Source organism: Onychomys torridus, chromosome 8, assembly GCF_903995425.1.
Source record: "Onychomys torridus chromosome 8, mOncTor1.1, whole genome shotgun sequence".
Classification (NCBI taxonomy): Eukaryota; Metazoa; Chordata; class Mammalia; order Rodentia; family Cricetidae; genus Onychomys; species Onychomys torridus.
The window spans coordinates 18344303-18369933 of NC_050450.1; the positions used below are offsets into that span (position 1 = coordinate 18344303).

At 44.6% G+C, this 25631-nt stretch overlaps 1 protein-coding gene across 4 annotated transcripts in view; it reads left to right on the top strand.

The window, feature by feature from the left end:
- The window catches only part of Ift140 (intraflagellar transport 140), a 93176-nt gene that overhangs the window by 5968 nt on the left and 61577 nt on the right, over positions 1–25631 (top strand). For all 4 annotated transcript variants that reach the window (XR_004945730.1, XM_036198278.1, XM_036198279.1 and 1 more), the window contains 9 exons: positions 9399–9520; positions 9654–9796; positions 12771–12946; positions 15312–15403; positions 16072–16178; positions 16792–16937; positions 19048–19251; positions 19598–19670; positions 22342–22433. Coding sequence is in view for 3 of the 4 variants with exons in the window: in XM_036198278.1 (XP_036054171.1) it covers positions 9399–9520; positions 9654–9796; positions 12771–12946; positions 15312–15403; positions 16072–16178; positions 16792–16937; positions 19048–19251; positions 19598–19670; positions 22342–22433 (1155 nt within the window). In the remaining variant the exon portion in view is untranslated. The remainder of the gene's footprint in view (positions 1–9398; positions 9521–9653; positions 9797–12770; positions 12947–15311; positions 15404–16071; positions 16179–16791; positions 16938–19047; positions 19252–19597; positions 19671–22341; positions 22434–25631) is intronic.

A 25631-nucleotide genomic window follows, 5' to 3' on the forward strand; every position in this document is an offset into this window, starting at 1 on the left:
TTGTTAGTCAAAATTACATTATTCTCCTTAGTAACTAATCATGAGATTTGCATATTATCAGTCACTTTCTTGATCTCTTCAGGGGTAAATATTTCTAAAGCCTTTATCTGGTCACTCAAAGCTGTCTTATTCTCCTTAGTAACTATTTGTAAGGCTTGCATACCATGTTCTAATGCCTGTATCTTTTCAATCTCTCACATCTGGCACCGTTATCAAACCATATTTTTAATGATAATATATGAATTGCCAGACTAATAACAATTCTGACCAAAGTTGTCTCGATCCCAGCTAAGTTGTTTATCTCAGTTTTCCTAGCATCCCGTCCATAGTAGCAGTGAGCATAGTCCTAATGCCCTGCATTTTAATATTCCCAGTCATTGACCTGGAAAAGGTTTTAAGATTCTCCTTTCCCTTTTTTATTTTCTTTTACTAATAGTTTTATTAATAGTTTACCGTTTAAAAGTTGTCAAGTGTCTTACTGCAGCTCAGATCCTCAGAGAATTGTTGTAAATGCAGTGATGATGTTTGACCAGCAAGTAAGTATATGCTTGGATGGTTGGATCATGCAAAGGTAGTCAGATGCAGTGACAATGTTTGACCAGCAGATGGAGTAGGTGCGTCGCCACAGCAGCTCAGGCTCTGCATGCCCCAGACTCAGCAGGCTCTGTTTCCGCACTTGTTCCCACTGAACAAAATTGGTTTGAAAGAACAGCTGTACACTGCACTAGATTGCACTCTAGGGCTTGCCTGTGCTGGGCTTGGGAAGGTAGCAGGGCACAACGAAAATGCACAAGGCAGGTGTGCAGTTCCGGGGCGCGGGCAGGCTACCTCCAGGAGCAGGCTGGCCTTGTGGGCTAGGCTTAGAGCCAGGTGGGCACAGGCAGCCATGGGCGCCAGATAAAGAAGGAAGTCAGTGGAATGAGTTACATTTTATTAATAGGCAAAATCTGTGCACAATAGTTACAAGATAGGAGACAAATCCAAACCTGGAGACCAGTTGCTATGCCGCCATTCATGCCACCGCTTCTTCGTTCCAATGGGAGATGGGGAATCTGAACCAAGCCGCAGCCATTTGCTCTGTGGCTTACTGCCAGTTCGTCCACTTTCCAAGAAGGCATCATCTCACTGCCCTGTGTTTTATTTGGGTCATATACCCTCTAATAAAAACTCTGTCCTCTGGGCCAAGCTGCTCCTTTCAATTGGCTAAGGGACCAGATAGATGACAGAATTCCTATAACAGTCAGTGTCCTGTTGTTGGGAAGAGACACCATGACCAAGGCGATTCTTATTAAATAAAACATTAATTGGGAGCTTGCTTACAGTTTTAAAGGGAGAGCCCAGTGACTTATCATGGTAGGAAGCACAGTAGCTGAGAAGAGCTTTACATCCTGACCTGCAGGCAGTAGGAAGAGAGACACTGGGCCTGACATGGACTTTTGAAACTTGAAACCTCACTCCCAGCAACCTACTTCCTTCAACAAGGCCACATGTCCAAATCCTTCTAATCCTTTTAATACAGTTCCGTTCCCTGGTGACAAAGCATTCAAACATAGGAGCTTATGGGGGCCATTCTCATTCAACCCACCACACCCCCGTAAACTGTAGGTCTTGGGTAGCAGAGAGAGAAATACTACAGTATGAAACCTGTCAGTGATACACTGAAAGGTGCTCTGCCATCATGACAAGGTGTAAGAGCACTAGTATATGTAGCTTTGAGTGAGACATGCCAGTGAGCAACTCCTGGAAACTCTGCAGGTAGATTTTGGCTATAACCTCTTTGTTTACACAGTAGTCTCATATATTTCACATATTTATGTGGCCCTTGCATATATTTTTTTCCTGGACTTGACACTAGAAAAAGCTCACAAGTTCATTGACTATAAGACTTCTCCCTACATAGCATTTAGCAACATCCTCATTAAGGACTCTATGACTATCAAGGCCAGTGTCCACAAGATGCCAGAGGAGCCTTAGCACTTACCCTTCACGTAAATGTCACCAGTTGTTGACACTAACACATCTACCTTTTCTCTTCCTGTGCACTTTTTTCCTGCATATTTGCGAATTCACAGATACCATGATACTTGATTTCTAAGTAAATAGGCATCTGGCACCTAACTCTCAGACATCTCCCACATCACTACTAAGTTTCTGTCACATTCAGGAAACTGAACCAATATTGATACAGTACCATTACTCTATATGCAATCCATATTAAAATTTCTCTTATCTGGACTGGGAAAATAAAGGTCTTGCCATGTAAATATGAGGATCAGAATTTGGATCATCAGCTGCCTGGCAGTGGTGGTGCACACCTTTAATTCCAGCGCTTGGAAAGCAGAGGTAGGCAGAGCTCTGAGTTCAAAGCAGCCTGGTCTATATAGTGAGTTCCAGGACAACCAGGATTACACAGAGAGAGACCCTGTCTTGGAGGAAAAAAAAGAATTTGGATCATCAGAATGCATGTAAAAGCCAGGTAGGTGTGTCATCTGCTATAATCCCAGCACTCAGGAGGCAGAGCAAGTATTAGCTAGATTAGCTGGACTCAGAAAGCTTTGACTTCAGTAAGAGACCCTACCTCATTAAATAAATTGAAGTACAACTGAGGAGGATATCCAACATCAACTTCAGACCTCTACACATACATAACACATGTGCCCACATTCATATGAACATGCATATACACACATGCACACAACACACACACATACCTCCCCAAATTATTGTCACTTGTTGTAGTAATGTCCTTTATAGCTAGCTGACTTTTTCTAACCAGAATTTAGCCAAGGTTCATACAGTACATTTAGTTGTCATTCTTGTTGGTATTTTAGCCACAGTCAATTCCCTGGTCTTCTATTCTCCATTCTTCCCTCACCCTTTTGTCTGTTATAATATTGACATTTTGAGTCCAGACTAGCTGCTTTCCAAAATGTCCCTCAGTTTAAATATTTGACCATAACTTCATGATTACTTTCAAAATTAAACATTTGGAGCAAGACTTGCACATAGAAGGTTTCATCACTCAGTTTCTGTCACTGTAGCAAATACTCAACATAAACAACTTGTAACAAGAAAAGATTTATTTTAACTTGTAGTTTCAGGGATTCTAATCCATAATTGCTTGTCCATGTTGCTTTGGGCATGTGGTAACAGTTCATCAAGGCACATATGCATAGTGGGAAACATCTTTTCTCATCATGGCTACTGGGAAGCAAAGGAAGTCAGGGCCAACATCAGATATCCCTTTCAAGAACATACCATCCATTAACTTAACTCTTTCCAGTAGACCCCACCTCCTAAAGGTTCTGGGACCAAGTATTTAGCATATGGCTAATACCTTTGGAGAATATAACAAGGTTATAGTCCTTATTAACTTAATTTTTAAATATAGCATACTGTGTATACTCTGTTTTTGCATTTTTCACTTTACAATGTATCTTGGAGATCTTTCTATATTGGTAAATAGAGATCTTTGTTCTCTTCTGTTAGGCTTTTTGTTATATGAAATTAACTATCTGATAAGCATTTCAGTGGTTTTAATCTTTTGACAAATAGAAGTTACAGAAATGGACTGGTAAAGCCAGTAGGACCTAGGGCTTATGCCATTGTAAGGTTTATTTTGTTTTGTTGAGTGCTAGAGATTAAATCCAGGGTCTCATGTATGCTAGGCAAGAGTTCTACCACTAAGTCCTGTCACTTGCCCTGTCCTGTGATTAGATAGGTATTTGCCAAAACATGTTCCATGGATTTGAAGTAGTTTACAGCATGTATGTTTCCCTGCAGAAGGAATGAGAACTTTGCTTTGAAAAATAGTATCTCTTGGGCTTGGGGCCTGAGGATGTAGTTTAGTTGATAGAGGACTTACCAGTATGCATAAAACCTTGGGTTTGATCACCAGCATCACATAAACTCAACATGATGGCACATGACCCAAGCAAGCACTTATGAGATGAAGGCAGGAGAATCAGAGTTGAAGGCCATCCCTAGCTACATAGCAAGTTCAAGGCCAGCCTGAGACACATGAGACTGTCTCAAAAAAACAAACAACAAAACAGTAATATCTTAATATCATTGTGTGGAGGTCTAGTTAGGTGATAGAGCATTTGCCTAGCATGGGCAAGTTCCTGAGTTCAACTCCTTGTACTAGAAAAAGAAAGAAAAGAAGAGAAAGATAAGAAAAGACAAGAAAGAGGGTCATTGAGATGGCTCAGCAGGGGTTAAGGGCACCTGCAGAAAAGCCTGATAACCAGAGTTTGATCTCTGGAAACCACAGGATGGAAGGAGAGAATCAACTCCCACAGTTGTCCTATGACTTCCACACATGCACTGTAGCTCATTCATGTCCCCACCCCAAAGTAAATAAATGTGATAATTAAAAGCTATTTTTTAATACGTTCCTGCAGGCCAGAAGAGGGCACCAGATCTCGTTATAGACAGTTGTAAGCCACCATGTGGTTGCTGAAATTGAACTCAGGACCTCTGGGAAAGCAGTCAGTGCTCTTCACCACTAAGCCATCTCTCCAGCCCCTAAAAGCAATTTCTTGAAAGATAAACGTGTAGCATCTTGGTAGTTCTGTAAAGTCCATTTCTCTAGGTCTTGAGGATGAGTATCATTTCCAGGGATCATTTTTCTTTCTTTTTTATTTTTTTAATTTATTCTTCTCTCACACAGCACATCCAGACCACAGCTTCCCTCCCTTCACTCCTCCTAGTCCACTCACCCACCCCTGCTACCCCACATCCACTGCTCCTCCATTTCCCTTCAGAACGAGCAGACCCCCCAGAGATAGCCACTAAACACAGCGTCATAAGATACAGTAAGACTGGGCACAAACCCTCATACCAGGGTTAGGCGAGGCGATCCAGAAGAAGGAAAAGGGTCCCAAGGGCAGTCAAAAGAGTTAGTAGTTCTGCCGGGCCGTGGTGGCCCACGCCTTTAAGCCCAGCACTCAGGAGGCAGAGCCAGGCAGATCTTTGTGAGTTCGAGGCCAGCCTGGGCTACAGAGCAAGAACCAGGAAAAGGCGCAGAGCTATACAGAGAAACCCTGTCTCGAAAAACAAAACAAAACAAAACAATAAAAAGAGTTAGTAGTTCTACAAGAACACCAAGCCAACAACCATAATATATTTGCAGAGGACCTAGTGTACACCTACACAGGTTCCATGATTGCTGCTTCAGTCTCTGTGAACCCCTCTGAGCCCTGCTTAGTTGATTCTGTGGACCATATTCTTGTGGTATCCTCGGCCATTCTGACTCCTACAATTCTTCCTCCCCTTATTTCAAGGGGTTCCTCCTAGTTCCAAGGGAAGGGACCAATGGAGATCTCCAATTTGGGCTCTCTTTGTACCTAATGTTTCATTTGTCCATTTTTTATTGGATTCTTCCTATTTTAAAATTTGTGTGTGTGTGTGTGTGTGTGTGTGTTTTCCCCTCCCTCCTCTCCTCCCAATCCCTCCTTCAGACCCCCATCCACTCCTCCTCCTGTTTCTCTTCAGAAAACAGTGGACCTCCCATGGATATCAGCCAGCCATGCATATCAAGTTGTAGTGAGACTAGGCACCTCCTCTTATAAAGGCTGGTCGAGGCAATCTGGTAGAAGGAATGGGTCCCAAAAGCTGGCAACAGTCAGAAATAGCCCCTGCTCCCACTGTTAGGAGTCCTACAAGAAGACAAAGCTATGGGGTTGGGGATTTAGCTCAGTGGTAGAGCGCGTGCCTGGCAAAGCACAAGGTCCTGGGTTCGATCCTCAGCTCAAAAAAAAAAAAAAAAAAGGAGGAGGAGGAGAAAGAAGAAAGAAGAAGAAAAGACCAAGCTACACAGCTGTAACATATATGCAGAGGGCCTGGGTCAGTCCCATGCAGCCTCCCTAGTTGTTGGTTCAGTCTCTAGAAGCCCAGGTTAGTTGGTTCTGTGGGTTTTCTTGTGGTGTTCTTGACCCCACTGGCTCCTACAATCCTTTCTGCCCCTCTCCCACAGGATTTCCCCAAGCTCTGCCTAATGTTTGACTGTACATCTCTGCATCTGTTTCATCAGTTGCTGGGTGAACCCTCTCTGATGACAGCTGGGCTAGGCACCAATCTATGAGTATAGCAGAATATCATTAATGAGCTTTCCACCTTCATATTATGAAATAGTCTGACAGTCTCTTGTGAGATAGAATAATTCAGAATCATTACATTTCATCATCCTCATCTTGACAAAATCAAGAAACAGCTAACCAAACAGATTATGCAGGCATAAAATGAAATCCAGGTGTGAGCTAAGTCCCTTGAGTCAGAACATTTAAGAAAAGAAATGTTTAATCCTTCTCAGAAAATCTAACATTGTGCTGGAACTAATTTAATTATGAGCTAAAGCAGGAAGATAGGTATAAAGAATGAGCAAACATCACTCACCAGGCTTGATCCCATCAACTTCTCCACTCTTCCACAAACACCCCTGTTGGGCTCACCAAGGGAAGCAACTGAGACCAGTTGAAGGCAGAAAATATATACTTAATCTGGAGCCAGCAGGCTGTCCCATTCACTGGGCAAAAGCCCAGCATTTCAGGACGAAAGACCTTCCTTCCCTTCTCTGTCCCAAATCCAGACTTTGGGAAGGACGCCAAAGCCACTTCACCCCAGCACCTCATGTGTACCAATCAATAGCATCTGAGTGAGGGACTATCCCCAGGAAGAAATACCTTCAGGGATCTCACTGAATGTGCATTAGAAATCCTGTTGCTCTAGAAGAGCCTAGAATGCCACCATACAGGCCAGGCCATTTGTCTTCTCCCAGTATCTCTTGCAGAGGCCAGTATGAAGGTTAAGGAGACCTACACCCCAACATGTGGCCAGCTAGTTTTTAATCAAGCTTTTCAGGGGGGTGCTATTAGAATGTAGCACACCACTCAGACTCCCCACCAGTGCGGTAACAAGACAGTCACCTTCACAGATGGTGCTGGTTTTACCTTTGAGCCAGTGTTCCTTTGTAATCATACTGTATACAACTACGTTGTATGGAATAATTAAGAAGGAATAAGAGAAGGTAAAGAGGTAGCTGGGCACATAGGGCCACCCTTGGGAATGGTAAGCCTTCAAGTCCTCACAGGAAGATGAAGACATGGAAAAGACACCCAGACTTGGAACCTGCGACTGGTCAATGTATCTCTAGCAGGAAGGCACCACAAAAGAGGCAGATGCATCTCCAAGTTACTTTTTGCTCACATTTCTAGCTTAACAGGAAGAAACATGAGATCAGGAAGCTTATTGCTTCCGTTCTCCTTTCTCTGTCAGCCAGTGGAAGTTTAACTCATGATCACAACAGGCTTCTTTGCCCTCTGTCAGAACGAGGATCATATGACTGTCTGACTGAGTAAAAGACATTGTTCCTGGGTACAGCCCCAGTCCTAACTCCTCAACTCAGATTAGTGTCATATACAAGAACCCAGTACTGTCTTGGCAGTTTTTCTGTAAATAAGAATGTTCCAAGTTAGCACTTTGTTGTAAGAAACTAGCATTTATGTCCAGTACCACCTTCCCCAAAGCAGCAGGCCAGAAATCTGGATATGTATGAATGTTTAGGAACCTGAGCTCATCTGGGAGCTAATTAAAATCAGAGATATGAACGTCATCGTGCCATAGCATATGCAGCCCTGTGCCCATACTGATGTGTCCTCACAGTGCTCATCTTTTTCACTGTATAACATTATTTTTTAACTTTTAAAAAAAAAAAAGATTTATTTATTTATTTTCTGTCTGCACATATCCCTGCAGGCCAGAAGAGGGCGCCAGATCTCATTACAGATGGTTGTGAGGCACCATGTGGGTGCTGGGAATTGAACTCAGGACCTTTAGGAAGAGCGAGCAGTGCTCTTAACCTCTGAGCCATCTCTCCAGCCCCCTATTTTTTAACTTTTTAAAAAATAATTTCTGCCAGGTGGTGGCGGCACACGCCTTTAATCCCAGCACTCGGGAGGCAGAGGCAGGAGGATCTCTGTGAGTTGGAGGCCAGCCTGGGCTACAGCACAGCCCTTGGGGCGTGCTTGAGTATCAGGGTGAAGAGACTCAGATTGAAACATGGTCTTTTGCCAAAGCTTGACTCACATTCTCCAGTGAGTCCAACCAGTTGTGATGGAGTCTTTTCCTACCACGTCTCAGCTTATCTGGCACTTACTATGTAATTGATCTGAGCTTCTGGTGACTTCCAGATTGGACACACCGTTTCCCAAGCTCGTGGGCTTGAGTTTTCAGGGCTTCCAGTAACGAAAGGACCAGGACTGCCTGTAGTCACGTCAAGAGGCCTCAGGGCAACTGGAAATGCCCCCAGTGGTCAGAGCTAGAAGTCTGAGCATTGGAGTAAACAGCATGTCGATTATAACCAAGCAAGAAATAAAGACTTAAGAGTCCATGCTGATATAAACATATGCTTATCAGTAATCAATGGGAAAGAGACAAATTTCTTATGCGGAAGAATACCAAATAATTTATGCAGATACTTCGTTCTTGAGGAAGTAGAATATTGACTCCCACCCCTTAAATGAGAAATGCACACTGCATCCTTCTTTCTCAGGAGTACAGCATGGAAAGGGAGGGAAAAGAGTCACTTTACAATGTATAAAAGCTACCTCTACAAGGTGTCATGGTCAACATCCCAGTGATGAGTTGTGTTCATAGTAGGGAACTGCTTCTCTGATCCTCCCCCAACAAATCTGTACCCCCATCCAGCTATGGGGAAAAGGTCAGATAGATCCCAGTGGAGCAGTGCCCTACACTCACCTGAGCAGAACCTTAGTACTAAGCACACGGAATGTTGAGGAAACCACTGTCCACAGGAGCCTAAGAAGACATGACAGCTAATGTCATGTGGAATCCTATTAGGCTCCTGGGACAGAAAAGGGATAGTAAGGGAAGCTGAAGAACTCTGGATAAAGTAGTATGTACTCAGTTGGTAGTGATATAAATATTAGCGCATTAATTTCCAGGCAAGTGTTTCTCCCCCCACCCCCTCTGGAGTGCTAGAGACTGAATTCTGGGCTTGTGTACTAAGAAAGCACTCTACTGCTGATCTGTATCCCAAGCTCTAGCTCATTAACTCTAAGAAATGTACAATACAGTGGAGTAGTAGAGAAACTGCAGTCATCTGTAGGAACTTTGTACTATAAATCAAAATCTCTTCTAAAGTTAACAGTTGATTTTAAGCGCATGACAGCTACTCTCTGAGGAAGAGGAGGGGCCACAGAGAAGAGTTGTGGTTCTAGAAATACTTTTGAAAAATATGGCATTTTCATGGTGCACATGTAACACAGTAATGTTTTTGAACAAGGAATTGCCAACGTTGTGCCTTTCCATTTATTGTTTACCTCCAATCAGTGATTCTGTAAGGATGTGTTCTTATACATTGTGCTGGCCTCCTGCAGCTTGGAGTCCTGCTCTTGTGGAGACTGGACCAGCGGGGCCGAGTACAGGGGACACCACTCCTGAAACACGAATACGGGAAGCCACTCACCCATTGCATCTTCCGGCTCCCCCCACCTGGAGAGTAAATATGAAGCCCCATTGGGTCTTGCTTGTCTCTCCCTTTGTCCTGGGGGTGGGCTGTATGGCTCCTGACCCAGATGGCCCCAACCCCAAGTCATTCTAGAAGTCTTGACTGCTGTGTCCTTTACTCTCAGGAATCTGGTTCAGTTGGCAAAGGCAGCAGTAAGTGGTGATGAGAAAGCCCTGGACATGTTTAACTGGAGAAAAAGCAGCTTTGGAAGTTTCCTGAAGACGGGGTCTCAAGAGGGACTGTCTTTCTTTGTCAGTCTGATGGATGGTGAGCAACTCTGGATGTCATTGTGGGAACCAAAGAGATTTTACTTTAGGCTGACAGTAGTGCTTCTGTGTAAAATGAAGACAGGCTACAGGACACATCTCTTTGGATGCTGGGCTCCCTGAAGATGTCCTGCTTAGATGGCACTGTGCTTGCTCTCGAAGCGATGAGGACAGGCCATCTTAATTAGTGTTGAAGGGTTTTCCTCAAGAAGTTTTGTTTTGTTATTGTTGTTGTTTATTTTGCTTTGTTTTGAGATAGGGTCTCACTATGTAGCCTAGGCTTGCCTTCAATTTATTCTCTTCCTCCCACCACAATCTCCTAAATATTGAAACTACAGGCATACACCATTATCTATGCCCAGCTTGTAAAGACAGTTTTTAGGATTTTTGTCTGATTAATTGGTTGATTAATTTTTTCATTGGTATTGTTTTGGTTTGGGGGTCTTGTTTTGTTTTGTTTTGTTTTTTCGTTTGTTTTTGAGACAAGGTCTTACTACATACTCCTGGCAGGCCTAGAACATGCTATGTAGACCAGACGATGTAGACTTGCCTCTGCCTCCCAAGTGCTGGGATTAAAGATGTGTGCCACCAAGCCTGCCCTCATGAAACTTTTGTTTGTTTGTTTGTTTGTTTGTTTTTCAAGACAGGGTTTCTCTGTGTAGGCTTAGCTGTCCTGGAACTCACTCTGTAGACCAGGCTAACCTTAAACTAACAGAGCTGTGCCTGCCTCTGCCTCCTGAGTGCTTCCCCTGTTATTTAGTCTGCATAATTATCAAGTACTTGCTGTATGCTAGATGTTTCAGGTTCTTGAGAATGAGCATAAGCAAGACCATGACAGTTTGCCCTTGTAGCCTGCAGCTAGCCCTCCCTCACAGAGGCTACTATTAAGCACCATCTGTTGATTATATTTTTACCTATTTTGCACTCTTGTTTTTTGCCTAATCTGATCTTAAACTCTTGGGATCCTCCTACCTCAGCTTCCTGAGTGCTAAGATTATAGCTATACCACCATGCTGACTGAAGGTTGATTTTAATATCACTTGTTCTCAGTGTAGGCAGGAGACACACTGAAACAAATACATTCTGAAGCTAATGAGAAAAAGTGATTGTCAGGTGTAGTACCTGGCCGAGGCCCAAGAAATGAGAGCCACAGGAAGTGGCTGGGTTTGAGAAGGGAGGCTGCTGATGTTGGAAGAGGTCACGGGTTTATAATTTCTGAATAGGATAGACCTTTCATTTTGGAGAATAAAGAGATAGAGCCAGTGGAGAGGGATGATTGAGGAAGCCCTGGAGGGAATATCCAAGTGGGTGCGTCACCAAGAGGCAAGGGAAGGGCATAGGAAGGAGAGCCGAGGAGAAGGGGTGATGTTGGCAGCCTGCAAGAGGCTGCACACAGAGCTATGGAGGATCTAGAGCCAGATTGCTGCCTAGCCCCCAAGATGTGGGTGTTAGGGTGCAAAATCGTCTGTGTGCTTCAATTGTCCTCCGTGGAAGATGGGGATTATATTAGTGTCTAATGACCCTGCTCCATGGTCTCTGCTTATTAAATACTAAAATTGTTAAAATTAACTTAGATGACTTTGAACTTTTCATTTAATGAGAACTCAAGTTATCTATGGAGAATAAGATGAGACCAGAGGACAAGGAGGTCTCCTGTGGAGGCTCTTGAAGAACTTCAGGAATGAACCAGAGAATCCCTGGAACTCACTGGTCACTCAGTCACCTAAGAAGAAACCAAGGAGGCAGAACAGATGGTGCTGGCCAGTGTTGAAGCGGTTGTTCAAGGCAGGAAGAAGAGTCTGGGCGGGCAGAAGAGACTGCTGCAGTACCACTGACCCCTGAAGTTCAGGTGATGAGGAGCGGGGAGGACAGAAGAGGGAAGACGGGGAGAGAGCCAGGCAGGGTGTCAAAGACAACCAGTGACGTGAGACCTAAAGGCGGAGAGAAGATCATCATTTAGGGTATCAGTATAGCCAGGCTACAAATACCCCCAAAGAAGGCTGGAGAGGGGCTGGAGAGATGACTCAGAGGTTAAGAGCACTGACTGCTCTTCCAGAGGTCCTGAGTTAAATTCCCAGCAATCACATGGTGGCTCACAACCATCTGTAATAAAGGTCTGGTGCCCTCTTCTGATGGTCATACATGCTGTATACATAATAAATAAATCTGGAAGGAAGGAAGGAAGGAAGGAAGGAAGGAAGGAAGGAAGGAAGGAAGGAAGGAAGGAAAGAAAGAAAGAAGAAAGAAAAACAATCATAAAAAAAAAAGGGCTGGAGAGATGGCTCAGTGATTAAGAACTCTGGATGCTCTTCCAGAGGACTCAGGTTCGACTCCCAGAATCCACATGGTGGCTCACAACCATCTAGAACTCTAGTCCTAGGGGAATCTGACGGCCTCTGTGGGCACTGCATTCCTGTGGTACACATACATATATGTAGTCAAAACAGTCATACACATAAAATAAAGATAAATAAATAAAAACAAAATGAAAAAATACACCTAAAGATAGTGATCATAGATGATGGAACAGTTAGTTACAAGGCTACAGAATCAGATGGGCTGGACACTAATTTATGTCATCCAGGAGAGTAGTGGAGAAAGAATCCAGAGACAGCTATCCTGGCCAGTAAAGCAGAGATCATACCAGAGATGGTAGCCTGAGAAACATTGTGGCAAATGTCTTAAGTTCTTATAAAGATGATAGACCTTTTATCAGAGCATCCCTAAGTAGATAGAAACTGTTGCTCATGGGTACCATTGAAAGACTGATGAGCATGCCAGGTGGTGGAGGCACACACCTTTAATCCCAGCACTTAGGAGGCAGAGCCAGGTGGATCTCTGTGAGTTCAAGGTCAGCCTGGTCTACGGAGCGAGATCTAAGACAGGCACCAAAACTACACAGAGAAACCCTATCTCCAAAAACCAAAAACAAACAAACAAAAGACCAATGAGCCAGAAGCCACCTCTTTCCCCAGGGACAGTGCACTATGTGGATGAAAAAGGCAAGAGTGCCCAGGTGGCATCCACAGATAGCTCCGTCCAGATGCTGTTCTACATTGAGAAGAGAGAGGCACTGGTTGTGGTTACCCAGAACCTCCTGCTGTCTTTGTATGTGGTGACTCCTGAGGGGGAAGCTGAAGAAGTGATGAAGGTAAGTGAAAGCAAGGTGCTGGACTCACCGACCAGCTGGATTGTGCGAGGACCTGGGAGTCTTGCCTGTTTTGACTGTCTTTGCTGTCTTGGTTTGCAAAGCTGAAGAGCTGTCACTTGCTTGGAAGAGCAGCTAGCCTAGCTGTTCAGTGTTACTTCTTACTCTAGGTAGGCTATTCAGTATATGTGAGGAACATGAAAGATTTTCCAGTATCTCTGAACAGGCATGGGTAAGATCAGGGTTACCTAGGCTTGCTCCCAGTCTGTGCCCTTCTCAATTAGAGAATTCCCCTTCAGCATCCCATTGGACTTCCACACAGAGTTGGATAGAACAGGAGACATTGTCCCCACTTTGTGGCTATATGAAAGTGCTCTAAGGAGGCTCATTTATTGTCCCAGAACTGGGGATGTCATTGCCTGGTGTCTATTACAGTGGTAGTTCTGTACCATATTCTTTCACATCTGCTGTTTGCCACCATATGTGTTTACGTTGTGAGCAAATGTTGTTAGTAACCTTGGCTGAACGGTAATGTTAAGATGCCAGGATGTCCATGAAAGACAGTTGTGTTGTAGCCCTGAGACCCTCTGCGTGTTTAAGAGGCCCACTGGAAAAGGTGTCCATTGCCACATGCTCCTAGACAAAGGTCACTTATACACCCTGTACAGTTCATTTAAGAGCCCTGTTGCTTGCTGCCCCCCATTCATCTTTTGCTCCTCTTTTATTTCTTTTTTTTTTTTTAAGTATGTATAGGTGTTTTGCTTGCATGTATGCCTCTATACCAAATACATGCTTGGTGCCCATGGAGGCCAGAAAAGGGTGTTGGATCCTGTGAAACTGGAGTGGGCCACCATGTGGGGTCCTGGCAGTTGAACCCAAGTCCTCTGGAAGAGCAGTCAGTACTCTTAAATGTTGAGCTATCTCCTCAGCCCTCTTTTGTTTCTTTTACCAGTTTTGTTTTGGTTTGAGGGCTTTTGTTTGGTTGGTTGGTTTGGTTTTTTGAGATAGGGTTTCTCTGTATAGCCCTGGCTGGAACTCACTCTGTAGACCAGGCTGGCCTCAGACTCACAGAGCTCTACCTGCCTCTGCCTCCGAGTGCTGGCATAAAGGCGTGCACCACCGCCCCCAGCATATTTTTTGTTTCTTTGAGACAAGGTCTCTTATTTCTACCTAGGCCTGGGACTTGCTATATAGCCAAGGCTGACCTTGAACTTCTGATCATCCTGCCTTAGTCTCTTTAATTCTGGGACTATAGGGCTGAGCCAGAATGTCCAGCTGGTCCTGATCTATAAGAATCCACGAACCATAGAGAATGCTGAGCTTTCCCTAACGATACTCCTCTAGGTTGGAGAGCTTGTTGTGTCCTATAACAGCAGTTGCAAATAGTCTTGGAATGTCATGGGCAAAGTGTCTTAGTCAGCTTGAGCCAACTTGACAAATAGCCACTCACTAGATAGTTTAACAACAGACATTTCACTCACAGTTCTGGAATCAGTCCAAATAGGCTACAACCAGTTCAGTTCTTGTTGAGGGATCGATTTCTGGATTACATAGAATAGCCTCCCTGTATCCTTCCATGGAGTCTGGAGAGGGGGAGGAAGAGAACAAATGAGCTTGAGGGAAAATGAAAGCACGCACGCACGCTCTGTTCTTGGGACCAGACTCCAGCATCCTCCCTTAATTACCTGCTGAAGGCCCTTTGTGTCCATATAGTCACATAGGTAGTTGGTGCTTCAACATATGAACGGGATGGGAAGGAGACAGCTCATAGCACCTTGCTTCAGGTACCTGACTAGCTCTGTCCTGGTTGGACTCTGGGAAAGTTTGCTTTCTGCACAAACTGGGGATGGGAGACCGTCCCTAAAGTATAGTCATGACAGAGCAAGGAGTGTTTAGTATTCAGTATAGAAATGCCCACCCTACACTTCATGTGTAAGTTGCTGTTTGCTTCAGCCTATACATCTTTTTCCTAATCTTTTTAGCATTTTTATTTTCTTTTATGTGTATGTATTTTGCTTGCACATGTCTGTGTACCCTGAGTGTGTCTAGTGCCCACTGAGGCCAAAAGACGTTGTTGGATCCTTTGGAACTGGAATTATAAACAATTGTGAACAAACAGCCATGTGAGTGCTGGGAATCAAACCTTGGTCCTCTGGAAGAGCAGCCAGTGCTCCTAAACTGAGTCATCCCTCTAGCCCAACCCCTTAAAAACCAGGCCAACTCTGCATTTCCCCCATTTGCCTGTGTTGTGACCCCTTGGTGAGTCTCAGTGTTGTCACTGAAGACCAGGTGCCAGGCTAACACAGTTTTATCAGGCATCTCAGCAAGAGCCTTGTGCTTCTTTCAAGTTGCTTTTTTCCCCATGTAGGTAAAGTTGAGTGGGAAACCAGGCCGCCGGGCAGATATCACTTTGATAGAGGGTAGCCTTCTTGTCACAGCCATCGGAGAACCAGTGCTCAGGTGAGAGCTTGTCTTCCCATGCAGATCCCTGGAAAATCCTGTCTGGAACAAACTCTTTAATATACACAGGGATAATGCACATTGGATGAACTTTCACGTATTAAACAGGTCTGTGAAACTAAAGAGTGGAGGCCCCAGGTCCCTGCTCTAGCTGTCCTTCCTGTTTTCCCCCATGCTTTCAGGCAGCATGACTATTCACATCCGCCCTTGGAATCACTTTGCCTGGTTTGGGAGAAATTTGTTTTTGATACAGGGTCTTGATGCTACTGTTTATACTAGTGTCCAGCTTCTAGGCTCAAACCATGCTCCTGCCTCAGCCTCTCAAGTAACTAGGACTATAGATGTACACTGCCAAACCTAGTTCTGCATAGTTTCTTAAGTTTGGCATAAATAGAAACAGGCAGTTTGGTATATTTGTGGCCACATAATGTTCACTGTTATTGTATGTAGCTGGGATTCCTGTGTTCTCTTCTTTCTCTGTGCCACATGTAAACTATCTTTTACTAGCCACCCTTGTTAATTGTAAACAGTATAAGATCAGGTTTCTTTTTTGTATTAGGAGTCTGTAGGGCACAGCTCTGAATTTTCTTCCCAAGCTGGAGACAGCCCTCTGGTCAGAGGAGGACACTAATACAACCCTTCACGGGGCTTTCCTCTTTCTGTTGCAGATTCTGGGACTTAGAACGAGGAGAGAATTACATACTGAGCCCACAGGAGAAGTTTGGCTTCGAGAAAGGAGAGAGTATAAACTGTGCTTGTTTCTGTAAAGCCAAAGGTGAGATTTCCTGACCTGACATGAAAAGAATAGAGAAGACTTCAGGCATTGCATCAGCGAAGAAAAGTTATAGTGAGACTTAGAGCCTATTCAGAATGGAAGTGAGGCGGTGGCACAGACCTGCAATCCCAGCACTCGGAGGCAGAGGCAGGCGGATCTCCGTGAGTTCAAGGCCAGCCTGGTCTATATTGTGAGTTTCAGGCCAGCCAAGGCAACACAGTGAGATACTGTCTTTAAAGAAAGAAAGTAAGTTGTTATGATCAGTCAGTCAAAGATGAACAAGTGGCAATAAGGCCTTATTTTACACAATGTTTAAAAGGTTTGACTAGAACAGTAACACTGACATTACATACATCGATGACTGGACCTTTGGTGGTATGGGTAAGTGTTTGTGCACTAGAGAAAGTATACAAATGCATGCGTGTGCAAATACCAAGGATAGGAAGTAGGAGAAGAGCCAGAGAGTCACTGAGTTAGCCCCTGCCCAATATTCAGCACTGGTAGAGCATTGGGTTAGCAGCCTGAGTAAGGCAGCTTGGAAACAAAAAACAGCATCCCCGGTACCTTTTAAGTCTTTTTCAACAAGTAACCTGTGCTTTGCTTTTACCTGTAGGTCTCCTGGCTGCTGGGACCAATAAAGGGCGAGTAGCCTTGTGGAAAAAAATGCCAAACTCCCCAAATGGCAGAGGGGTGGAGGGCAAGGACATGTGGGCCCTTCAAACACCTACTGAGCTTGAAGGAAACATCACACAAATAAAGGTACAGTATACAGCTCTGTAGCACATTTGGTGCACTCATTGTCTGCTGTACCAAATAGAACATAATTAACTTGTTTAAATAAATCTTTTTTTAATCGGTTATTCAATTTAGCACCAGAAAAATAATACTAACAAGAAATTATATATATATATATATGTGTGTGTGTGTGTGTGTGTGTGTGTGTGTGTGTGTGTGTGTGTGTAATCCCAATACTTAGGAACCTGAGGCATGAAGCCAGCCTGAGTTGTATGGGGTGGTGGCACCCAGGCCTTTAATCCCAACACTTGTGAGGCAGAGGCACGCAGATCTCTGAGTTTGAGGCCAGCCTGGTCTACACAGAGAAAACTCTGTCTCAGAAAAAAAAAAAAGGAAAGTATTTGTCAGGTATGGTGATGCATGCCTATAGTCCCAGCTACTTGGAAGGCTGAGGCAGGACAATCAGTGAACTCACAAGTTTGAGGAAAGCCTGGGCAACATAATGAGAGAGCCTGTCTTTTAAGAAACAAAAAGAGAATTGGGCAGTGGTGGTGCACACTTTTAATCCCAGAACTCAGGGGAGGCAAAGGCAGGTCTGAGTTCCAGGACAGCCAGGGTTACACACAGAAACCCTGTCTCAAAAAACCAAAGGAGGAGGAGGAAGAAGAAGAGAATAGATTTGAAATGTCTTTTGAGTTTCAGTATTGCAGATAAGGTATTGTGAGTGTATATTAATATCTGTCAATCTATTTACTAAGTTCTGTCTCTACCTATATATAGATATAGATGTAGATATTCATATGTAAATATGTTTGAAATAGCTTTATTAATACACAAGTTACATATCCAGTGGTTTTTTGTATATTCACTGAATTTTGACAGCCTTCACCACTATTTTTTTCTTCACAACAAACCTTAAAACATTTTAGTTGCTCTAAAAAGAGATCCACACCCTCCTCCACTTTTCCTTTTCCCAGCCCTCCACAGCCAGTAATACACTTTGTGACTCTGGATGTGTCTGCTCTGGACATTTCATAAGAAAATGAAGCAACTAGCCAGGCATAGTGGCGCATGCCTTTAATCCCAGCACTCCGGAGGCAGAGGCAGGGTGTCTCTGGGAGTTCAAGAGAGTAGATGCTGTGAAGAGAGCCCTGTCTTTAAAACCTTGTCTCCTGGAGGAGGTGTGGATTGAGGTGGAGGGGGCAGAGGAGAGGAGGGATGGGAAACTTCTGTCAGGATGTAAAATAAATAAATTTAATTAAAAAATTTTTAAAGCCTAAACAAATAGAAGCACATAAAACCCAGTCTTTGTGCTTTCATTTCCTGACATCTCATGTCATAGCAGGTGTCAGTGCTCCCGTTTTATGGCTGACGTCCCTGTGGCATGGGTAAACCACAGTTTTCTGCTGATCGGCATTTGGGCTGATTCATCTCTGGAGTAGTTATAAATGAAGCTCCTGTTAATGTGTGTGCAGGTTTTTGTATAGACATTGGCTTCATTTCTTGGGAGCATTTTGTGTTTTAATTTGTCACTTGTTAACACTGTGTCTGATGAGACAGAATCATCATACCTTCTAGTATTGCAGTAGGATGCTTATGATAATGACCATATTTATTGCAGCCTCTTTGAAGTCTTTGCTGAGTCCAGCATCATCTGGATCATCTCACAGCTACTTCTGATACCTCCTTTTTGGCCATATTCTAATCTTTTACATTGGCTCTTAATTAGTTGTGAGAACTGAGCATTTCAGGTTGACTTAAAGCTAGGAAACTAACATTTCTTTCTCACAGCAGAAGAAAGCTGGATAATTTAATGATATCAATTACCTATAAATTCATTTAAAATAAGAAATATGACTATGTCATAATTGGAATGGCAAATTCCTAGCAGATGCCCTGCAGTTAGAGCAGACCCTGGGTAGAACATCTGCACGGGTGTCTGGCTGCCAGTGCATAGCTCAAGTCAGTCAGTATTTTAAAATGTTTCTACAGAGTACATATTTTACCTTTTTAAAAGTTTTAAGTTGTTTTTACATAGCAAGAATCAGCTTATAGACTCTCATTGGGAGTGTTTATATACTTCCTGACGGTCTCTCCTGTTTATGCATTTGATTCTCCCCACATGGTACTGAAGTGGGGCTCCAGGAAGAACCTTCTGGCAGTGAGCAACGTCAACTCTGTGTCCATCCTCAGTGAGCAAGCCATGTCATCGCACTTTCACCAGCAAGTAGCAGCTGTGCAGATCTCCCCAAGCTTAGTCAATGTGTCTTTCCTGTCCACGGGGAGCACACACAGTCTGCATACTGACATGCACATCACTGGAGTATTCGCTACCAAGGTGACTACCAAGAGTGGGCTGTGGGTATTAGACAAGGGTCTTGAATGTAGCCAAAAGAACTGCCTGCTGAGTCATTAGGGTAATTCAGGACAGCAAGGGGACTTGGTGACAGCTTAAGCCATCCTGGATGTCCATGTATGTCATGCTTAGAAAAAAAAAATACTGAAAACCCACAGGCATTTTAGGTCTGATGTGCGTCCATGGACCACTCAGTGAGTTGAAGCTGGACTGATGGCATGGTAACAGTGATGAAGGAAGAGGGCAGGCTTCGGGAACATGTAGTGAATCTGTGGTCTGCACGTTATTATTCCTTATCTCTGCTTTTGGACATCCATGTTCATTTTAGGATGCTGTGGCTGTCTGGAATGGAAAACAGGTGGCGGTCTTTGAACCTTCGGGATCTACCTTAAGGAATGCAGGTTAGAATTGCTTCACCTTCTAGTGCAGAGTAGGGGGATTAGCACAGAGCTAGCAAGACCCTCATGGCAGCTCTCGTTCTTGTGAAGTGGTCAAGGTATTTCAGCAATATAATGAGACTCTGCACCAGCAAATCCCCCTGGGCTCCAGAGCTGCTAACAAGGCTGCAGGAGCATAAGCAATTTGGTCCCCTCTAAGGAAGGAAGCTGTTGCACAAGTGTCCTGTAAAATGACTGTAAGCCAGCCATAGCTATGAACCACAGGTGAATCTTCACACGATTAATCAACCTCAAATCTGAGCTCTGCATTGCACCAATTTTTCCAGCTGTCTCTGTTTAATTTGGCTACCTCTGCCCTCCACACACATAAGAGTTTCATAGTACTGCTATAACACTATGATGGTTTAAAATCACAGGAATTTATTCTCTGTGGTTTCAAAGGCCAGAAAAACAAAATCCAGCAAACAGGGCCATACACCCTTGAGCCCTCAAGGGGGAAGTCCATTCTTTGATCCTTCTAGCTTCTGGCTACTGTAGTCTTTGGTTTATGGTCACAGAGCTATCTCATCTTTGGTTGTGTTGCCACATTGATCCTATCATCAATCCCTCCTCACAGGGACACCTGTAACTGTGTTTTGGGCCTATCTGGACAGTCCAGAATAACCTCCCTCTAGTAGCCTTGACGAACTTTGGATTCAGAGCACAAACCTTCTGGTACTGTCTTACAGCCTCCTGAATTCCCGAGCCTTTGGGATGTGACTCTCCTCTCCTCTAACTTGCCTGTAAAGCCTTCTTGACCTTACCCTCTGTACCTCTGAGACCTCTTAACCCTTAGGAGGCTAACCATGCTGCTGTCCACTGGTCATCACTTCACTCCCTCTTTTTTTTCTACTCCCTTTTTTATCTCCCTTAACACTTTATGCCACCAGCAGAGTAACAATACACAGGAGACAAGAAGGTAGTTCAGGTCAACACGACTCTAGCAGGTGTTGGTTCAAACTTCGAGAATCTGACCTCAAGTAGTTTATTTTAGGCATATTTAAGCATAGCACAATTTCATGAGAATTTTTCTGGTTAAAATTAACTCACTCCCATGTGCACAATAAAGCTTAAGACATGACTACATTGAAACTACAACACTCAAGAGGCAGAGACTGGCGTGTCTCTGTTAGTTCAAGGCCAGCCTGGTGGACAGCATGAGTTCCAGGACAGCAAAGGCTAAAGATATGTTCTATATATTGACAAGCTCACAATAAGTGTCTGGGGAAGATCCAGTATGGTCTAGGCTACATAGATAGTGCAAAGGTCACCAGGCTCTTAACCACATCTGCTCTGTGGGAGGCCAGTCCCACCTTTTACAGGGTTCCTATGAAGAGGAGAAAGGAATAAGGAATTTGTAGATAGAAACATAGTGGAGATGAGACAGACAGAAACACAGGACAGCTTCGGGAGGACCTATTGACCCAACGGCCCCTTCTGCCTCTTCAAAAGGACTTTTTATAACAATGCCAAGGGGCGGGCAAAAGATATCCCCTTGCTAGATCAAAGTACACCGCACAGCCCCAATGCAGACCCTTCCACACACCTGGTAACCACACCCGTGGTCAAATCATCCCCTTATGCAGCAGCCCTGTTGCATAAAGCAAGTGCAGATTTCACTAGGAAAACTCTGTGGGCCTCCCCACTGCTCCCAGCCTTGTGGGGGGAAGACAAGTTAGTTATATATCTCTCCCTTGAAGAGACAACCCTGTATATTTAATGTGCTTGGTTCCCCTAGTGCTTATCTATGATCACAAGAACCTCTGTGTATTCTACATTATAGTCTGAAGTTCTCTGATAGATAAAAATGTCCTGTTGCCTGTACTGTACAATAATCCACACACCACTGCTCCTCTTCCCTGTGAGTCCCAAGAATCAAGGATGAGCGCTCTTATCTCAATAATGACTAGGACAGCAGGTGCTGAGACGTCTTCCGTTTCAAGTATGTTATCACTTCCGTGACTAATACGCTCTTTAGCACCTTTGGCAGGGCACGGAGCCTCCAAAGTTCCTTTGACATGGACGGGTGCTCAGTCAGTCATGCTGCCCTAGATGTGGTGCTGCTGGGAGCATCTTCAACCAGGGGGCGGGTAGATAAGGCTAGTGAGGAGGGTGGGTGGGCATGTCGAATCCCCCAGTTCAGGCTTGGGACCCTAGGAGCCTATATCATTCCCTATGTTCAGAGCAGATGTTCCTTTGTGTCTCTTTTATTGTGTTTTCATGTTTCCTAATTTTATATTTTTTGTGTTTGTGCTATTTTCATGGAGTTTTTGTTTGTTTTGTTTTGTTTTTTGTTTGTTTGTTTTGTTTTGTTTTTTGTTTGTTTTGTTTTTTCCAGACAGGGTTTCTCTGTGTAGCTTTGCGCCTTTCCTGGATCTTGCCCTGTAGACCAGGCTGGCCTTGAACTCACAGAGATCTGCCTGCCTCTGCCTCCCGAGTACTGGGATTAAAGGCGTGCGCCACCACTGCCCATGTTTTGTTTTGTTTTGTTTTTGTTTTCCTTTTTTATTCTGGAATCTTGTTCTGCTCATCTACAAGATTCATGGAGCTACCATGAGGACCAAGCTAACTAGGGATTCCACACAAGGCACTTCTACCATGCTGATGCTGTTTTGATGTTCATCTTTCATTTCAGGGACATTCCTTTGTGAAACGTCAGTGTTAGCAATGCATGAGGAAAGCATTTATACAGTGGAGCCAAACCGAATTCAAGTACGGACCTGGCAGGTAAGGGGCGATGAACAGTGACTGTGATGATAAAGTTACAGGTAAGTTGAAAACGCTGTCTCCTGTTCCTAAGTCCTATTTTCCAATCAGGTGGCTCCCTGGAAATGGGTTCTGGTGTAGCCTCCCCATCCTCTGAAATAGAGAGGCAGGGTTAGAGCATTTCTCAGGGGAAAAGTTCATCTCCCTGGACTTCAACTATACTGGGCTATAAAAAGGAAGGAAATGCCTGTTGGTTTAAAAATCTTCTGAAGGCTTTGTGCTATCAACTTAAATTATAGTTCTGGATGAGCCATCCCCCTAAATGTGAGTGAGGTTGAGGCCAAGACGGGAGCAATGCTGGCCTTGCATGGTGACAGGTCTCCAGCACAGCATCTATGTCACATTATCTTCCCTGTCTTCATCCCACGGTGACTTGCTAGAACCCAGGACTGACAGATACCAACTTGCTATGGCCATAACAGCGAATTCTCACAAACCACTGGCTCAAGGCAACAGAAGTGTATTCTCTTACAGTTCTGGAAATCAAGTCCTGAATCTAGATTGGTCAGTGCACATTCCTTCAGGAAGCTTTACCAGGGGATCTGTTCCCACCTCTCTTAGTTCCTAGGAGCCACTGGAAAAGAAAAGGGATCTTTTGGGAGGCAGTTGTTCAACCCATTCTATGACAGGACTGAGAGCCTGTCTCTGGTTTTTAATCTATCAATTGAGTATGTGGGGGGGGGGGGCGCGGGGGATAATGAAAAGAAAGATTGTGTATGTGCACACATACATGGTGTACATGGGGTCAGAAGACAATATCAGGTATTCATCCTCTGGCTCCTTCAACTTTTTATGTGAGACAGGGTGGCAGGGTGGCTCATTGACCTGGAACTTCACCACATATGCTAGCTAGGCTAGCCGGCCCACAAGCTCCCAAGTGTCTGCCTGTCTCAGCCTCCCATCTTACCACCGCTGGAATTCAGAGCCATGTCAGCATGCCTAGCTTTATGTGGGTTTCAGGACCCAGATTCAGATCTTCATGTTCGTGATGCAAGCAAGCACTTTACCAACCCAGCCGTCTCCCCAGCCGGCTCAGGGTGATTTTTTTTTTTTTCCCTTCGAGACAGGGTTTCTCTGTAGCTTTGGAGGCTGTCCTGGACTAGCTCTGTAGACCAGGCTGGCCTGGAACTCACAGAGATCCACCTGCCTCTGCCTGGCGGTAGCACACATCTTTAATCCCAGCATTTGGGAGTCAGAGGCAAGTGGAGCTCTGTGTGTTCCAGGACTGCCAGAGCTGTTACACAGAGAAATCTTGTCTCAAAAAACAAAACAAGCCAGGCGGTGGTGGCACAGGCCTTTAATCCCAGCACTCGGAAGGCAGAGCCAGGTGGATCTCTGTGAGTTCAAGGCCAGCCTGGTCTACAGAGCGAGATCCAGGACAGGCACCAAAACTACATAGAGAAACCCTGTTTCAAAAAACCAAAAAAAACCCACAAAACCAAATCAAACCAAACAAACAAACAACAAAACAAAAAACCCAAATAAAACCAAAACAAAAACTATGGCAGGGGGCTTGTGAGTGGGAGAAGTTTAAGAAGCCCTGTTTGGAGTGGAGAGATGCTCCCCCAGAAGACCCAGGATTGATTCCCAGAACCATATGGTGACTCATACCACCTCTAACTCCAGTACCAGGAGAGTCCCATACCCTCTTCTGGCCTTTGTGGGTACCAGGTACACACATGGTGCACAGATATACACTCAGGCAGACACTTATGTACATAAAACAATAAATTTTAAGAAAGACGCCCTGATATATAGGATAGAAATAACTCCACAATAGGCTCAGGGTGATTTTTATATGAGACTTATAGTTGTTTCTTGGAACCCAGTTTGCTTCACTGGAATTGCCACATCCATGATCTTGTACTTCACATGCTGCTCATCCAGGCCCCAGCCATAAGGTGGTTACTTCTAGGTCACAGGCAGCCAGAGTGAAGACTGATTTGAGAAGGGACAGCTGGTATGAGACTGAATCGTGCAGATGTGAGGGAGAAGCACCATGTGGCCCTACACCCTCCTGGGAAGAAGTAATGGGCGCTGGCATAGAACTTGTGACACTGTGGATTTCTACAGCCTATAGGTCGAGAGAACAGAGAGGCCAAAGGCAGGAGGTCAGGGCCTACTGGACAGCCTACACCCAGAGCAAAGAGTCTCCTCCCTTCCTGTGCTGTCTCTTGTTCCTTAACGTTTGCACTATGACTTCAGCAGTTGTGAATGAGGTGTCAGTTGTGGACAAAGAGATGAGAGAAAGGCACTGTTCTTCTTGACAGATTGGAAGCTGTATCAGAGTAAAGATCTGCAGATGTTGGGCTTTGTGGGAAATTAGAAACAGAACTAAGGAGCCTGTCTATAGGGGCAACAACTGGCATGGAGTTGGGTCCTCCTCTTCCTCCTCTTCTTCCTCCTCCTCCTTCTTTTGGTTTTTGTTTTTCAGTACAGTGTTTGCATAGAACCCATACCTCATGCACACACCATACACTAAGCCACCCTCCAGCCTGTCTGCCATTTTTATGTTACAGAATACATGTGTGTTGGTTGTGGTCAGTGAGGGAATGCTAGTGATCTCTCACATTCCTGCCCATGTCTCTCATCAGGAGGCAAATGTGTGGCTCTAGTAGTGTCTGGCTCAATGATAAGGTGTCTTCAGACACTTCCCTGCCATTTTCCTGCACCATTACCTTTAGAGAGGGTCACGGTATGGGTCATACATGGTCAAGACTGAAGCCACAGCCCTGGGTAGAGTGGAAGTGAGGCAGGAGGCTGGTGGGCTGATGTTGGCGTCAGCAGGCATAGATTTGGGGTTGCCTCTTTCTGGTTTTGTGTTGGTTTTCATTAGAATAGAACTTGTGTGCTTGCATGGTGGAAAGACTGGGAGTTGGTGAGGGACAATGGGATCCTGGGGGAAGAGACTCTAAGGGCCTGCTTCAGACAGTGAGTTGTGGGAGGTAGTGGACTCACGTAGGAGAAAGACGTGGGGTACTTCCTCTGCTGAATACAGGCTAGATTTGTTGTGGAACCTGAGAAGTGGAAACTACGGAAGCAGAACAGGTGTGGGTAAACTTGAACTGGAGAGTACTGCCTCCTTTCCTGCAGTAATGTGCCCATATGGCCTCTGCTCCACCTGCCCACCCTCAAAGCATACAGCTGTCTCGGTTGCTC